This window comes from Coloeus monedula, assembly GCF_965178545.1.
Source record: "Coloeus monedula genome assembly, chromosome: 9".
In the NCBI taxonomy this organism is placed as follows: domain Eukaryota; kingdom Metazoa; phylum Chordata; class Aves; order Passeriformes; family Corvidae; genus Coloeus; species Coloeus monedula.
Window position 1 is genome coordinate 14739373 of NC_138789.1, and position 18802 is coordinate 14758174.

The 18802-nt window shown below is 40.6% G+C and overlaps 1 protein-coding gene across 1 annotated transcript; it reads left to right on the top strand.

Moving 5' to 3' along the window:
• Positions 1-7181: 7181 nt before the first annotated feature.
• On the top strand, positions 7182-15124 carry F3 (coagulation factor III, tissue factor; the record flags this gene model as incomplete). Its single annotated transcript, XM_082286890.1, is given in 9 exon segments — positions 7182-7397; positions 7399-7437; positions 7439-7492; positions 7494-7650; positions 8629-8743; positions 10768-10952; positions 11341-11522; positions 11632-11791; positions 13049-15124. Coding segments are annotated over 9 exon segments (1257 nt in total). The 3' UTR covers positions 13198-15124.
• Positions 15125-18802: the final 3678 nt, after the last annotated feature.

The window sequence follows — 18802 nt, forward strand, 5'->3', positions numbered from 1 at the left end:
TTAAAAGTGCATAGTTCTAATTTTTGTCTAAATGCAAGTTAGCTCTGAGTTTATAAGACCCTTTAGTGCTTCAGAGTTTACACTAACCTGGGTACCTGCCACCAGCAACCAAACTCCTTACTACTGCTTCACCAAAGCACTGAGGAGCCTAAGTTTGTAACTGGAATCTTACAGGAGGATGACTTGGACTTTCTGGATGTCTTAGATTGCTGAGGAGTATTTACTCTTCATTTGAAAGGTACTTTTCCTTCTATTCTAATAACTGTTGTACCAATCAGATACCAACCACACCGTTTAAATCAGAAGGAACCAAATGAGGAGGTGGGGGGAAGAGACACATGGACCAAGACATTCCTGTGGGTATCAGCAGGAGTCAGAGTAGTTTCGATGATGGAGGCAGATACCAGGAAACAAAAACTGGTCTGATGTTATTTTGAAGTTAAATATCATGGGGAAAGAACAAGATAACTGGACTAAAATAAAATCAGTTTTTCAAGCTTAAAATCCTAGACTATATAGCTGTTAATAAAATAAGCTGAAAGTACACATTCTGATCATAACTGATCAATGTTATTAATTTTTAATTAATTTAATTAAAATGTTTATATTTTTTTCTTTGTTCTAGGGAAAACACTCAACATAAGAACATATTTCCTCTATGAACTTTACATTCTTTTCAATTACCCTCCCAAAGCTCTAAGCACTGCTAATCAAACAGCTACATGTTCAAAGTCAATGGTTTGGAATGCCAGCATTCAGGCTTTGCTGGAGACCCTAACTTGACTCTTAACACATTAAAACACAAAATATAATGACACAGTTGTTTTAAAATCCTTGAGACTTTCAGGGTTCAACATTCAGCCCTTTGCTGCAAACCACACAGCTTTTCTAGCTCAGTACTGGTTACTGGACATTTCTCCCCAGCCCGTCTTTACTAACTCCTAAATCAATTCACGCAGTCACTAGAAGCGCACTCCGTGAGCCCCGATATGGTGAAAGAATGCATTTGGGTGCTGGCTGCTACAGGATTGCTCATAAGCAGGGGTGTAATGCCTTAGTTAGCACCAGTTTATGCTGTAATCATCTTGTCCTTAAACTGGCTGAGTTAAAATTGTTCTTGCATTCAAAGACAGAGAATGAGTATGTCTGTAAAGAATAGTGTAGAGATACTTAAGAAAACTCCTTCAGACCTTGTCCTTAAATCAGATCTAAGATGTTTCATTCCCTCTATACCAGACAGAAAAAAAACTAATTCGTAGCAGTAATATCCCTCCCTTTGCATGTATTTTTTTTGTCAGGGCTAAAATTTTAAGGTGTTTACACTGACTTCTACAATTTGAGTTGACAAGGTTTGCTCTTTTCCCCACAACCTTTCATGTGTTGTAGCAAACTTGAGGAGTTCATTTAGGTCCCTAGAAAAAACTTCCTTTTAAAACCCAAAGCAGCAGAAAATATCTAGTAAGTGATATGGTCTCTGCCAGTATTTTATCAATACTAGCTGGCATCAAAGAACAGTAAGAATCAAATCCCCCTTTATCTCACAGTAAAATACTTCACATTTTAGTGAAGTAAAATTCACTCTTTCTTGTCATGATGATGAACTCAGCTCAAATCACTCTGCATTAGCCTTTTATGTATTTTGATATTTGCTTTGTTCCTTGAAAATAAAATTTCAAGTCTGACACTAGGGGCACAAGTATACTAATTTGAGAAGATATTATGTCTTTTCTACATTGTTTTATCATTTTTTTTAAATGTCACTTTACAGTGATATTTAATTATTCAGTAAGCTGTGAGCAATTATGTCAAGTTAAATAGATAATTAATGTAGCATTTGAATAGTGTTCTACTGGCATAACAGGCTGTTTATATCCGATTATCAAATCCAGAATTATTCTCCTATAGCTAATCGGATCCATTTTTAAATTATCTTTACTGTACTCACTCCCACCCCAGCAAAAAAGGCAGCATCAAAAAAGTAATGTAATGTCAAAGAACAAAGACACAGGATATTAAAGAAACTCAGTTTAATTTTGCTGGTTAGTATAGAATGGGGGTTTTGTTGTATCAAATTACTCCAAAAGAGAAAGTCATTTTCCGAGAAGATTAAACATTACAATAGCAAAGTCAAATGGAATGCTGTTTACCTTTTTCTCTGTCACAGTGCCTAAGAATAGGTTTAATGACAGTCTAGGGACCACATTTGTTCAAATTGAAGCTTTGTTTACCTTACTCACGTAATTGCTTAACCTTCAAAGCATGCTGATACCAAATATTTTTAAAGAACACTGAAATTGACTAGCACTACCTTCACTGAGAAGTTATTTATGCCTCATCTAATATTAATAAGTCAGTATTTTTTAACAATCTGTGAGAAAGGGGAATAAGATTTACTAACAGTTATAAATAACTGTCTAGTAAAATGGATTTATTTCGGTCCCGAAATTTAAAGAGTTATGAGCTGAGACTGAATTCAATATGAAAAAAAAGAGGCTACTCTGAATGTATTTCCTCCTTTTAAACAAGTTTTATTGTCACTTAATATTTATGTTGCTTTTAGGTTTTTTTTTTCAGTTAGGTCTCCTCCTCACAAACTCAGGCACGAGAAGAAAACCTGAATAAATAAGGTCTGGTAGTTGCGCTTGTGCCTAACAACACTTGGGAAAAATAAATCTTGTGAGGGAGATGTATAGGAACCACAGGATTAATTTATGTCATTAAGATATAACAGGGTGAACTAAATACTCCAAGAGGCAACTTCACAACTGGGACGGAACACCTGGAATAAAGGGAAGACGGACAGCATCACAGTGACAACAGATTCAACCTTGGAACACTTTGGTTTGGACAAACAAAAGCCAAACAGAAGAAACTGATACAATTAATGTCTCTATCTCCATAGTTTCTGTTGTGCTCCAGAGACATTTATCACTACTTTTGTAATTGCTTGTCCTCTAGCAGGAGAGCATCACTAGTAAACACACACAGCTGTTCAAGCACTACAGCAGCACCCGGGCACTCCTCACAACACAGCTGTGCTACTGCTGTAGTCACTCGCTTTCTGAAGTCTTCCACGCACCAAATCAACCAAAGCGTAGTTTAGATTTTCATTTACACAATCTTACTTACCCCAAGACATCACTGAAGATCACAGAAATAAAATGCACACAAATATGTTGGTCAAATTATTTTTCATGAAATAGTGCTGCAAAACAAGATTTTGAAAAGGGTAGTAAACATATCACACATCATTCTGCGAGTAAGAAACAGGAACTTGGAGGTAACGCCAAAACAATGTTGACAAGAATTTTCAGAGTGGAAAAGGCTCAAAGCCTCCCTCCCTGGGATGCCTGCCCTGCCTCCCAAGCAGGCATCATTTCCACACAGGATCCCAGAGCCCCTCCAGATTCAAAAACTCCTCCAAGATTTGTTCCTGTGCTAGTGTCTCTTTTTAAAGTATTCTTATGATAAATGAGGAGATGTGTGTATGACCAATGTGGAAACAACACGAATTTTTAAAGCAGAATTTCAGAAAAACATACAAGTATTTGCTTCAGGATTTCTACTATCAACAAGAAATAAATATTTTACCTCTGACTCCCCTGTAAGAAACCTCTTCTGCTAATTTCAATTTTTATGTCTATTTTGTTTACTCATTAGTTGTTTTCATCAAGTGAAAGGAAGATCCATTAATGTCAGAACTGGATTTAAATTTTAAACTAGTTCTATCCCAGTGAAACTTTATTATTTTCTGTTAAGCTACATGTGATTTTATAAAATCACATGGTAGCTTTAGAATCACAGAATAATGTATGATAGTTTAGATAATAAGAAAATCAGCGGTTCACAAGGAATTCATGATACTGGGACTTTCACTGGTATGGAGATTTCAGGAATAAACACAGCTACTTTTAGATATAAAAGTTGATTCCTCACTCCATTACACTAGTTTAATGACTTTGCTTACCACAGGGAAACTGTACTAATTAAGTTTCTGTGCATCAAAAAGGGAACTTAGTAACTAATTTTACAACATTATACAAGTCCTCTTAATTACAAATATTGTTTCTCAGTGGTATTTGTGAGTCTGTGGATGCATTTATAACACAGGATTTGATAAAGCAGCTCTGCAAGAGAAATACTAAGATATTTATGGAAGCAGGTACTAAGTCAGAGGTTGTTACCTAAATTTCTGCGGTTTCTAATGAAATATAATTAATTGTATAATTACATTATTTACCCAATCATATGGGTCACTTAGACAAATTAAACAAAGATTTAAGTTCAAGATAAATATCAGGTGAAATTTCATTGTGGAAAAAGCTCTCAGTGATTTCAAATCTTGCTCACACATGAATTTTACACTATTGGGCATGACAATATTGCTGACTTTTATGCTAGCACGGAGTGATGAATGCTTATAGCACTACAAAATTTCAAAACATTAATAACTATTACAAAATTTTACTTACAGTCTTGCAAAACCATCAGCGTAAAGAAACCAATCTGTCACTGATGTCACCTGAGGCATTCCCCTTCAACAATTATATATGACTGTACAGAAAACATGATGTGGCAATTGCTTTGCTAAGCAAAGAATTATTTGTAGCTCTCTCTAAGCAAACCAGTTTAGAGACTTGGCAGGTTATACAGTAAAAATAAATACATGCACCTCCTTATAAAAAAAAAAGAAAAAGAGTTTCATAGATTTAGTTTTGATTTTCTCCTCACTTTTCTCAATTGGTCCCATATCATACATATCAAGGAAAGAAAATCTGTAGAATCTGCTTGCATTCTGGCAAACCTTCCAAATGGGGAGCAACTGTGATTCCATCCAGTTCACTAGAGTTAAGATGTCACAGAGTGGAAGAGGTCGTCTAAACTGAAGTTTGCAGCTGGGTTTATGCTCTTGCATGTCTCTCATGTATTCTAAAAAGTCACAGCGAGATCCTGGTCTCCATCAATAGAAATGTTCCATTTATTTCAACACTGAAATAGATTCATTTGACTTGCTTTAGATGCCTATACTAGGAAAATATGTACTTCACCTTAGGAATGAAATTTTTCTCAGCTGATTGTAAAATGAGCACAGGATGACTAAATCGGTTAGAGACATGTAAAGAGATGATGCCTACGTTTTGGCATTCCACCATGGGAGCCAAATACTAAGTTTCTAGACAAATTGCCAGAGCTCTACGTCAGCAGAAGGCTCTCCTGCATGTAGCAACATATGTTTGAAATAGGGCACAATTTTTCTGTGTTAAATGAGCTGTTGAGATACCATAAAGTGGGCAGGAAATGTGACCAGAATGTCACAGTTAAGTCTCTGGCTGCTGAGCAGACTTCAGAGACATCAGCCCATGTCAGGCTGTGTGAAGTTCCTCTCCTCTCCCATGCTGGTTGATGCCTGGAGCCAGGCAGTGCTGAGCAGTTCTCATTCTGTAGTCAAATCCGCTTTTGGTCAAAGAAGAGAAAGAAGAGCAGAGGTGGCAGCAGCAGCTCCTCGCCTCAGTGCTTCTCCCTTTTCCATCGCACCAACCTGATCTAGCTGCACTGACCCCTTGCATTCTGTCTTTTCCCCCATCTTTCAAATTTTGCCCTCAACTTCCTTCCCTCAGAATGGCTAGCTTGGTAAAGTTATCCTACTTCCTCCAACCACACAGCTCCCCTCAGCTGGTAGGCAAGCTGGTTTAAAGAGTTTACTCTGGCAAACCGGTGGCCTCCTTCTCTCACGCTGGAGCAAGAAGGACATCTAAAAGCCCAGTGTTAGTGAACACTGAAATATCTTGCTGGAAACTGGAATAAGGTAGCTGTGATCACACTGGTTAGTCTGGACAAGGTCTGGATGGTTCCTCACCTATCTCAAGTGTAGGAGCTCTTGACAGAAGACATGTGAGTACGAAGGAATGGGCAGGAGAAGGGGGTCCTGAGATTGCCTGCATAAAAACTGGAAACCACCTCTGACCCACTTTTCATCTTCTGTGACTGAACTACATGAAATTAAGTGGAATTAAAGCCTAAAGGTGATTTTAAAGTTTTATATAAGCATTTATTTCTTTAAACATGTGAGCACTGTTTTTCTTTTTAAAGTCCTTTGAAAATCAACTGTGATCTTCTAAGGTCACCATCTTGAAAAGCTAGACACACAAGATCTGTATTCTACACCAAGATAAAAGCATGCAATGTTTTTGGCTGATGTAATGTTGCCATACAGCTACACAGAGACAGTACTGAAATTTGATCAAAAACAAAGCAGGAAAATGAGAAGGTGTATGGCTGGATTTTAATGAAAGTATGACAGTAACTTAAGAATCATGGATTTAGGTGCACCTTAGAGCATACTGTATGAATTCCGATGCAGACTCTGATTGACATGGATATTGTAGTTTGTTCCATATGCATTTATTTTGCATTATGAGAGAAAACTGATTGCTTGCAGACAAGTATGCGTCAATCATGAAAATTAAAGGTAATTAAATATGAAACTTCCCCATTAGTCTTCTTCTCTTACCTATATGTTCCACGTAAATTGTACCAAATCAGCATCAAAATAAAAAGAAGAATCAGCCTAAGACTGTAAATGTGTGGGTCCCCTTGAATTATGACACAGGTTCTACTGCATGGTCTGTTTCCCACCTTCCTGTGGCAGTCCTGAACTCCTGCGAACACAGCTCCCTCTAGAGCTTAAATATTACACAGAACCACAACATGCAACCCCTGGGTAAAGGTTTAAGGGGTCACCGTGACAGCCCCACACAGCCCAGGAGCCTGGCACAGAGGTTGAGATGCGGAAAACCTTCTGTCAGAAACAGATTCCCCGTTCCTCTGAAAATGGCATACCTTTCCAGTGTGACCTTATAGGAAAAGGGTTAACAGTCCCTGGTTTATAGGAGAGGTGAGGTACTAAGCCCTGAACACCTGAAACTTACTTTCTGTCTAGTGGGACCGGTGAACCTTGACAGGGTTCATGTACGCACGGAGGGAACAGAGGATGTGATCTGGCTGAGCAGCTGTGTCCAGTGTCCTGTGTGGTGAGGCAAGGACTGGCATATTTAGCCCCTCAGAATGTACAAGATCAAAGTTGATGAATCCAACATCACTTCTGCATGACCGGCTGCCTCACAGAGCAGCCACATCCGAGCTGCGGTGCCCCTCGACAGCCAGCTAAAGGTTTGCAGTGGATGAAGCTGGTTATCCAGCGGTGTCTAGTTTCACCAGTATTTCAAGAGGAGAAGGGAGGGGTGGAACAAGTGCCTGGTGACACCAAACAGGCAGGGGGACACGGACCGCAGGCACGTCCAGGTGTGCCCTCACGTCCAAGTGGGCCTCTGCCGGGTGACGCGGTGCCGCGCCCGGAGCCCGCAGGACACGCCGGGCCCTCGGCGCCCCTCCCCTCACTTTCCTCGAAGATCCCCCGCTGTGCTTGCTCAACCCGGCGGTGCCCGACCGCTTCCGCCGCGCTCCGTGCCCTCGCCCCCGCTGGGCGGCCCCGCGGGCGAGGCCTCAGTCCCGCCTCTCGCTGCCGCGCTCCTTATAGCCCGGCGGCGGCCGCCTGCCGCAGCTCCCTCACGCCGCCCAGGATGCTGCGCGCCCCCGCCCCGCCACGGGCGCTGCTGCTCAGCGCGCTGCTGTGGTGCCTGGCCGCCGCCGGTGAGTGACGGCCCGCGGGACGGGCGGGATGGCAGGGATCGGCCCCTCGGATCGGCCCCTCGGAGCCTCCGGACAGGCTGTCTTTGAGGGAGCCTGAGGAGAGCTGCCCCGCGCTGGCGGGAAGGGGACAGCGACACTCGCCCTCGGGCCGTGGCGGGTCCCGGCTCCGAGCCGACCCTGCTCCTGCAGCGCTCCGCCGCCCGGGCCGCCAGGAGCTGGGTGCTGCTGTGGGTTCCCCACTGCCTGCGGCCGCGCTGGGGAGCGGGGGCGGCTTCGGGGCTGCAGTTGCAGTGAAGCCGCAAGATTTCCTCCCCTTGTTCCCAGCTCTGAGCTTGTCGAAGAGGTAGAGAAGGCAAGCGGGTGAGGGTTTTCCAGAGGTTACAAGGGTGCGAGGGGTTTTCCCATCCGGCTTCGTCCCAGGCATTTCCCCGAAGCAGCTGTCGCTGGCTTCCCGTCTGCTTGAGGGAGACACGAGCTCATCCTGGGGTGGCCCCGCTCAGATGTAGTAGGTGTGTAGGTAACCACTGATTTTTAAAAAGACTTTATCTTCCTAAAATATGTAAATGGGAATGTAGGAGCTAACGCTTTCTGCAGCAGATACAGCTAGGGATGATTTTGAACTGCGCCGCATTTGTTCAGTGCTTGCACATTCTCATGTGTATCTTCAAGCTTTTGTATCTTCTGCAGACGTCTTGGATCAAAAAGAAAGTATTAAACAGAACTCCAAATTAACTCATCAATTTCGGAGTTACAAGACAGAAAACAATTTTCTTCTTATTTTTCACTTCTGGCAGAAGAGATTCCTTTACTAAGACAAGCAGTCCTTTAGTAAGGGCAGGACTGAGCCTTTTCCCCAGAAAAAACGTTTCCAAGTTGCAATAAATGGCAACTGCTTCATTTAACTAAACAGTGACTGCAGGGAAACAGGATTTATATATAACATGACTGATGGCACCCTTTTCTTTTCTGTATTTAAAGGCTATGAAGAACTGCCAACAGCAGTCAATATAACTTGGTCTTCAATCAATTTTAAAACTATACTACAGTGGCAACCAAAACCATCAGGCTACTTCTATACTGTAGAAATACACGGGTAAGTAGATAACACCGAGATCTGTTCATTAATGGCAAGTGAAGAAAATTAAAAGAGAGCATGTTGGAATATTTCTGAGGAAAAGTGCCCAAATGTTAGGATTTAGGAAAATTGCCAACCCAGCTGTTAATACTTCTTAGTGTCCAACTATAAAAATATCTGGTTCAGACTTCTGGTTTTGCCCACTTCAGAAATGGAGAGTTGAACTTTAGATCAGTATTTCAGTTCTGGGGTTTGGTGCTGCTGGAGAGACCCAGCCAGAATACTTTGAAAGAGTTGATGCTCAATCTGAAATACCACATATTAGACAGAACTGCACCTTTTTATGTCTTTCAAGGTGTCTGGACTTGTGTCTTCAGTCTTGGGAGGTGTCTAATAAATGAGTCTGCATTTTATTCTGGTCGGTGAATCACAGTAATTAATTATTCTGTCTTGTTGGGCTTTGTTCATCTACCTCTGTTCAGACTTCCTCTGTCATCATGTTTTATGTAACCTGTAAGATATTGTGGACATAAAACGTAGCCAACTTATGTAAAGTGTCTAATGCCTCTTTCAGAACTGCACTAAACCTTCTATGAAGTTCAGTAATAAATCTGTGCTGGTTTTAGCTCCCATTTTAATACATAGAGCATTATTAAACATGCCCTAAAGGGAAAATGCATCATCAAACTTCCTACATATGAATGGAAAAGTGGTACTGTAGTCTCTACTGACTCTAAACGTGGCATAAAAATGAGTGTTTTCTCATGACTAACAGATGAAATACCAGTGTAATGGCTTAATGTGCTCTTTCATTCTTTAAGAGAGTGATTAGATTAATGGACTTAAAAGCACACGCTTAGTAGAACAAATTTTATTAAATTTTTGAATTTGGAGTTTCTTTCCAGACATTTTGCTTGCAAAAAATTGAAATCTGTTTGCCCAAGATTCAGTATAGAATCAGGTGTAGTTCTGCAGCAGAGGCACCTCTTTTGACTGAACTTGCTGTTCCAGAGGAATTGTGCTTAAATGTTTGCTTTCTTGTGTATGTACATTTACAGAGCACATTTGTTCCATCGCAAAGATCAGACCTCTGTCCCTTTTCAGTGCATCTCTTGTGGCACTGTCCCCAACTATCTGTGACATAAGAAATCTGGTGAAGTGAGAAGGGAGTTCAGGTGACTCTGAAAAATGAAACTTGATCTACTTTGAGGAAAACCTATTTGTTAATATTCAAACAGTCAGCACTCGCTCTTCCAGCTGAGATCACCCAATTTTTCTTCTCCTTAATTCACCAGCAAAAAGAGGGAAAAGATGAAGGAGTAATAGCTAATCTTTTTTCATTCCTTCTTGTGAGGGAGTAAAATGAGAAATTAACACTTTTTTCATAGTCTCATTGCTATTTCACAAGTAAATGGACCTGCTTTCTATCACTTAAAAATCAAGAGAACTGCATGAGTCGTGTCAATATTTTAAAATTGTGATTCTGCATTGAAATTTGCTATTACTGTCTGGTGCTTAGTGGCATTTGCATAGGTGCCAAACCAAATGACATATATATGGAGGCTTTGTTGTCACATTAAACAATCAGTGTCAGTAGAGCTTCCCGTAACAACTGATGTTTCTTAAGGCAATAGTTTACAAATGCATCAAGCATAGCACCTTCAAAGTGATTTATGCATCTTATATTTTTTAAAATACATTCTGCAACTGCGGAAAAATACAAAATCAGAATGAGTTAAGGTTTCTATTCAGTTCATGTAAAAGACTGAATTTTGGATTCATATATGTGTCCTATAGCATATATCTGTAGTTAATATAGATCATACTTGATTTACTTGATTCTGCTTTGAATTGTGAAATACAGCTGTACAGGACAGTGGCTTTTGAGGTCTTCTCTTCTCCTTTTCAGCCTAATACCTGTAAGACTGTTCTACTGGATGAGGGAAATCTATACAGTTTGAGGAGAAAAATGTTTTTCAGCATATCTAAACGTGTAAGTGTCTGGTTTGAAAGTATTGACACTTCTTTCTTGCTCTTTTCAGACGGACATCTGACGTAAAGAGAAAATGCATACTGACGTCAGAAACAGAGTGTGATGTTACTGATGTGCTCAGGAATGTAAAGGAGACCTATACAGCACACATATTGTCTGTAATGCCCATGGAGATGGATAACTTTGAAGAGCCACCTTTTGCAATCTCTGAAAAATTTACACCTTATAGTCAGAGTAAGTAGGATTGCCAATTAAATCTTACTATAAATTTATTTTCAGTATTATTTCTGTTGATTTAGACAAGGTTTAGATTGAGCTTAAAGGGTTTTTCTGTAGATTTTTACAGTAGCCATGCTGATACTGGAGAGAAGATATTCAGGTATAAAGCTTTCCCTGTTGTAGGGGAGGGTGTAAGGTTTTAGTTACCATTTGTTTCTCTCTGCAGTGAGTAGACCATTTCGTTAACATTATGTTCTGGGTGAAGATACTTGTCTTCACTGTATTACTTTGGCTTTGCATACTTACCATAGTTTTGAGGAGGGAAGGTAATGGAGGGAGGAAGGAAAAAGAGTCATGTATAAAAGATGATATCAGTTTTTTAATTCTAAAAATCTTTGTTTAGCTGTTATTGGAAAACCAGAGATAAAGGATTATTCACAAAAAGGTTCCAAACTGAATGTCGTGTTCAAAGATCCACTTACACCATATCTATTTCCTAATGGAAGCTTTCAAAGTATTCAGGATATCTTCCAGCATGACCTGGAATACAAACTCTATTACTGGAAAGATCAAAGTTCTGGAAAGGTAAGGTGTAACTAGTTTTTATTCTGTAATAATTGTTATATTCTGTACAGTTACACAATTTCTGCGCTACCTTAAGAGCTGACACTTGAAATACGTTTTTCCTTTGCAGAAAGATGTAACAACAAAAAGCCGTACGTTTGAAGTAAGCGTTGACAGCGGAAAGAACTATTGCTTCTATGTGCAGGGAGTCATTCCCTCCCGCAGAGAAAACCGGAACGGCCAGGAGAGCACGGTGCTCTGTACCAGTGTAGGAACGAGCATCCTGGACGGTGAGCATCGGGTGGCGTTTGTCACCAGCCTTTAGTGCTCTCATAAAAACCCCACATCTTCTCATTGTGATGCCTGCTGTGAAGTAAACTATTTGCTATGTAACTTAGAATACACAGTTGGAACATGGAAACGCATGGGAGGAACTCACACTAAGTAAGAGTCCACCATCCATAGTTAGTTGGAGCTGGTTTTTGGGTTTTGCCCAACTGTTTCGGTTAAATTGTCTGAGTTGATGACTGGTGTCTGAGGATTCAGATCTCATCACTAGCCTTCGGCTTCATTTTGCTTTCCCATTGTTTTTCTCAGATCCTTCCAATAGCAGGTGCTATAGTAAGTGCTTGAAGGATTAGCTCTAAAACATAGAAGTGCTGGAAACCTGCATATCCATTTACTTGTTGTATGAACTGACCTTTAGTTATGCCAAAAGCAGATGATGAGAGTAAGACTTTCTTTCCTGTTACAAAGTCAGAGGTTGGAAGATTGACTTCTTTACTGGTAAATAAGTTAGCAAGTATAGGTCAATCAGCCAGCCATTTCAGATTAGCCATTTGGATAACACTTTCTTCAATATAAAGTCATCAATATTATTTAAATAATATCACACTGCTGTACTGTATCTTTCTTCTCCACAGGTAAGAATATTTGCACTCTAGAAAAGCTCTTCTAAAATGGCAAATGAACTCAAATTAGCTTTCTGTAGTGGTTTGGTCCAAAATGCTCATTACTGTTTACCTTCTGTGAGATAAGAATTAGGTGAAAAGCAAAGCAGGCACCAAACTTGAAAGAATATAAAGAAGTTTGTTAATAGACCTAAAATAAGGAAAAAGACCCATGACACTTCCTTATCCAGAAAACTTACACAAAAGTGATAAATTACAATTTTATTACAATTTAAATATAAAACTCTTCACTTGGTGTTTTCTAGCTTATAACCTAGAATAGATTTTCACTTGGACAGAAATAATGTACAGGCAGGGGAATGGTTTGACTTATTCTTATGGTATTAGCATGGTACTTTAGCACACTAACTAAGTAGATAAAACCTAGAATGAACCAGGTGAAATAAAGCTTTACCTCAGTTCAATTAATTCATGTTAAAATGTATTCAGTTCACATTGAAGTGGTGATTCCACTTCTGTGAGACTGTAAAACACTGAAAGCATTTTTTCATTCAGAGGAACGACTGCTTAGAGTTTGTGGCACTGTGGCATTGTGGGTTCTTATAGCTGAATCTTGGATTTTTTTTTCCCCTACAGAGTATGGAACAGAAGTCTTTATCATCATAGCAGTGATAGCAGTTGCTGTTATCACTCTTGCCATTGTCCTATCAGTGGTTCTGTGTAAACGCAAGAAAGCAAAGAAAGCAAGAGCTGTGAGAGAAAAGGAGCTGCTTAATGGTGTCTGAGGAAAAAATATTGCAGACACTAGTGGCAGTACCAAAGCAAAAAAAACCCAGCAACAAAAAAAACTAAATTGGGTAATTGGGTGGAGCCTTTTAGGCTCTCTGAAACAGGAATTCTGAAGCCCAAACTTTACGTGGATTACAAACTCCACTAGACAGTCCAGAAGAAAAATCCACATATCAGGAAGCTCTGTGTCATCAGTGGCCAAAGGCTGGAAGAGCATTCTGGTGACCTGTTACAATCACAGAATCATAGAATATGCTGAGTTGGAAGAGACCCAACTCGACTCAATCAAGATCATCAAGATCATCCTGGCCCTGCACAGCACCATCCCCAACAGTCACACCGTGTGCCTGAGAGCGTTGTCCAAACTCTTCTTGACCTCTGCCAGGCTGGTGCTGTGACCACTTCCCTGGGGAGCCTGTTCCAGTGCCCAAACACCCTCTGGGGGAAAACCATTTTCCTGATACCCAACCGAAACCTCCCCTGACTCAGTGTCATACTGGTTTTTTTGAGTCCTGTCACTGGTCATGAGAGTGAAGAGATTGGTACCTGACCCTCTGCTTCCTTTGGTAGTTGAAGACCACAATGTCTCCCCTCAGTCTCCTCTTCTCCAGGCTGAACAGACCAAGTGACCTCAGCCACTCCTCATGCAGCCTCCACTCAAGGCCCTTCACCATCCTTGTTGCCCTCCTTTGGACCGTCTCTAATAGCTCAATGTCTTTCTTATATTGTGGCACGCAAAACTGCCCCCAGCACTCGAGGTGAGGCTGCCCAAGTGCAGAGCAGAGCGGGACAATCCCCTCCTTTGCCAGGCTGGCCATGCTGTGCCTGCTGCCCCCCAGGACAGGGATGTCCCTCGTGGCTGCCAGGGCATGGCTGACTCATGTTAAATGTGCCATTGACCAGGACCCCCAGGTCCCTTTATGTGGCACTGCCCTCCAGCCTCTCGTTCCCCAGTCCGCCCGTACGCCCAGGGATGTCCCATCCCAGGTGCCGAATCCAACACTCCCTTGCAGAACTTCACACAAGTGGTGATTGCCCGTCTCTAAACTGTCAAGGTCTCTTTGCAGAGGGATTGCTCCTGGACTGTTCCCAAGCCCCTTCTATTGTCCTGTCTGAAACAGGATTCTGAACTAGAGGTATGTTTGACTTGATCAGTATGGCCTTATTGAGCCAGAAGATTTACGGTACTTGTGAGGGGAAAAAACACTACTTTTGAAAAATAGGTGTCCTTGACCTAACTAAAAGGAACATTTTTCTGTTTCTATGAAACAAACCCTGTATTTATCTGTCTTTTAACAATATTAACTGGTGAAATAATCTGTTAGGTCAGATGTGACAAAATTACTACTATTACTTCTGCATTTCCTGGATAAAATTAACTTAGTCTGTTTATCTTTGGATGTAGATAAAGGTAAACAAACTGAAACTACTACACTGGCAACTTGTAAGAAACACTATTGAAGCAGGTATTTGCTATTTATCTGGAATGTATATCCAATTACACTACACCTAGAGTTATACAGACAGGGGAACCTGATAGTTCCAAGTAGGTGTTAGAACAAATGCTTGGCAGGATTTGAGTCAGTAGTAACTCACTTCAGCAAGCACTAAATAGGTAGCAGTATTTACTGCATTTTGAGCATCATTTTTAATTAGACAGTTGGTGAATGTTTTCTGTGGTATAGATTCAAATCATCTTGGTGATGGGATTTGGAGATACCTGTTGCTTTGACTTTTAGTATTTATTTTATAAATGAAAATCTAATTTTTATACTGGTGATACCTGTATTTATGATGGTAATTTATACTTTTCTAGTGAAATAAAGGTGACTGGAAACATAAGTCTTTCTTTTCCTTTTCAAAACAATGTACAGTATTCATTCCAGAACTAACTTAAATACATATTTAGGAAACTTACTTTGTGACAGCAGTGTGGGCAAGCTGCCACAATCTAACAAGTGTGTAAAGTAGACTAGCAGGGCACCTGTAAGGATAAAACTAGGAGAAGCCACAGTTCACAAACTGGAGGTTTTGAAGAGTCCTGAGTCACATTTCTGCTGGCCACTTACACGAGCAGTTAGTCAGGGTTTGCATTCACAGCTTCTCCTTCCATTCCCACAGTGCTGCCTGTACTTGTGCTTGTGGCACCAAGGCATTATAGGGCCTGCTATAGGGACTGCTAATGCTAGTGATCAGCATACACAAAACACACACAGAATTAAGAGAATAGGAAAAAAAAAAGATCTTGTACTTGGAACTAATTGACTATGGATCTCAACACTTCATACATGCCTTAAAAGAAGATACCTGTTGTATTCATGAGAAGAAATACCTTACAAAGTTAATATCCCAATCTAACAATCTGTATGTACACAATTGTATTTTGTATTTTTCATCCCTGCTGTGCTATAGATACCATCTGTGTATGGTTTAAGACTCCCGTGAATGTGTGAGTGTGGTTTATGGGGGTTTATTTTTGTTCTTTAATTCCTCTTTTTACAGAGGGAAGAAAAATACCAGAATTCCCCCCTCCTGAACCCTGTTTACTTCATACTGAGCAATAAATGCTTAAAGCGTTTTCTGCTGATGCATAAGCTTTGTATGGAGAAGGAATCTTACAACGGCAATCAAAAGCATGAGAGCTCGTGGGAGTAGATTTAAAAACATTCCAGAGTTGTCATCATTACTTCCCTTCCCCGTGGCGCTCTGCTTCCTCAGCTTCATTCAGTGTTGGGCTCAGAAAAGGGAAGAGCTAATGGGAAAAGGAAAGCCTATAGTTACAGCATAGCATTTATTAAACTAGACCATGTAGTTGCTTGTCATAAACCACAGAATGATGCTATAAATCATACTTCATTACTTAAAGAGATTCTTGGTTTATTCTGAATATGGGGGGAGGGAAGGAGGGGAGAAGAGACACCCACAGAAATGCAAACAAGTGCCTTAAATGGCAAAAGAGTGACCCCTGACTACACGAGTTCTGGAAGCCTGAAGCACTTGTTTCCTAGCTGCAGTATGTTATCATCCAACAATGCTGAGTAACCAGAGTCACGGGGCTCACAGATCCTGTTTCGAAGAGGTTTTTTTCTGTTTGTGGAGACAGACACACAGGGAATGGATGTGAGAAAGGGAAGGCTTTTCCTGTGCACATAAGCTCCCTGGCTCCTTCCTCTAAGCAAGTTTCTGCAAGCATGTTCCTCCTAATGCTCCCTATTCCCCTGTTCCACTTTGCTCCCTGACATCTGAAAAAGGTATCCAACGATTTCAAGTGGATAAATACACTCACATAGTTTCCTCACACAGTATTTATGTCCTCTCCTTGTACAAGTGAATGTGTAATAGTGCACACTGTAATAAGCCTGCTTTAAAACCACATTCTTCTTCACTTAAGTGAATAAAGGCTGATACTGTTCTGCTACTTTTCTGTCAGCCCTAACAGCAATACAGATAATAAAATTACTGCCATTACTTATAATGAACAACTGTAGAGGACTTCCTAAGTGTATGTATGATGGATATGGCAGCAAACAGCTTAGCTATTTCTAGCAGACTCAGCTTTCCAGTGTGAGAAGGCTGCTGCTGAGAGGTATGTAATGATAAGAATGTGATTATAAGCTTAACTTGGATCACTAGTTATGTGGCAACTCAGGACGAAGTTTCTGCATGAAGTGAGAATAAACAGCTGTGATAGATTACTCTCTTGGTTCAGTTTTGTAAAGCTGATTATCTTGCAGGTTAGTAGTCATTGCCACACAGTTTCAGAACCTTGTAATACACATTATCAGACCCAAGAGTCAACTGAATAATCTTCTAATTACACAGAATTTATCCACATACAACTAACCATGCTTTCTATAGTTTATGTTTATCTGGGTGTTCATGTTTGAGAATGACAGGAAAAGAGCAACCTGCTGGACAAGACAGAAGCAGGAACTGGCCAGTTGAAAATTTTTCCACAACCCTTAGGTGTGGTGTTACTCACCATGGCATATGCTCCCTCATGGTCTACACCCAGTCAGTCCCTTACAAACTGCCACAGAGAGCTGCCTTCCCTTATTTGATGTTGAGTGCCCTCCAGTGCTCTACAGCTGAGCTTTTAGTAAAGCTCAGGGCATAAAGATGTGCTGCAGATCTCTTCCTTGCAACATATAATGAGAAATCTTCCCACCAGTGAGATCCTTCTGCTTCTTCCCGCTCAGGCTCTCATTCAACCCACAGAGCCTCTTTCAGCATCCCCCCAAAAGGACCCAGGAAGAACATCTTTCCCTGTAAGTCCTCAGCCTCTAACTGTACCTGAATTAGCCAAGTTCACAGCAAGATTTCCCTCAGGGATGGCTTCTACTAGTAGCTGGTTATAAACATGCAGCCACATTGACTGCCTCCAGGGTTTCACAGCCAGGCCCTGTCTCATATGTCCAATTGCAGGGATTGTGCCTGTTCTCATCTTGTCAAAATCTGCACCCTATTAGTGACATATTTCAGTGACTGGCTTCTGTAGGAAGCTTGAAATGTTTCTGCTCCTGACTTCCCCTGGCTCCTTTGTTGATGTTTCCCTTCCTCTCCTCCATCCCCTACTCATTTCCATTACTTATTCTTCAAGAGAGATGAACCTACTGCCTCATTTCTTCAGACAGCTAGGCAGGATCTCATTTCAATAAAAATATAGAACCTCAATAAATCCATATCCCTAATCAAAATCAAAAACATTAATAGCATGGAAGCATTATTTTTTTACACTCTACAGCTTCCTTTGGTCACTATTATTGAGACAGTAACTTCCAGAACATTCACTAGCACTACTCTGAGTATGTTATTGCCCCTAATTACATTTAAGTGTATTTTTTTGTGTCTTGTTTAAAATAGCAATGAAGTTATTAATATGAACACAAAGAAGCTTTACAGTTCCAGATCTCATTTATACTCCCTGATGCATTTTATTCTACTTTTAAGTTTTCTACCTTATTACTTCAAGAAATATTTAAGTAGCAAAGTACTGACATGGTTAAATTAAAAAAATATATTTCATTAAAAGAGGTTTAATTGAAAACCCACCTTCCTTTGAACAGAGAAATAATTTCCCAATGAGATCACATGGTAATTTTTAAATTAGCTATTCAGTAATTACACAACTCAAGTAAAAAGCTAGTGTAATAAAAGTTAGAGTGACAAGTGAGATTTTTAAAACCTACTCCAATAAGAAGCACTCATTATTCCAGGGAAAAATGTGGGTTTGTTTGTTGGGTTTTTTTTATTTAAAGAGTACATTCTGGATTAACACACAAAGTTTTCCCTCTCTTGCCTTCATACTTTACCATCCATTCACCCCAAATATGTATGTCTCCAGAGACATAAAACTCAGTCTGATGTCCCAACTTTTCACTTTATTCCTGACATGATCACTTGCTTCCACAAAGCACCAAGGGTGCCACCACAGCCCTGTATGTCAGTGCTGCAGGAGTCACTCCAGGGGGACTGTGGACACCACACCCCCGTTCCTCCCCTCACTGTAATCTATCAGAGCAGCGGCCCTGCACGTACAACTTGGACTGTGAGCCACCTCCTCAACGGGAATTCTGCAACCCGTGTCTGGCTTTTATGCTT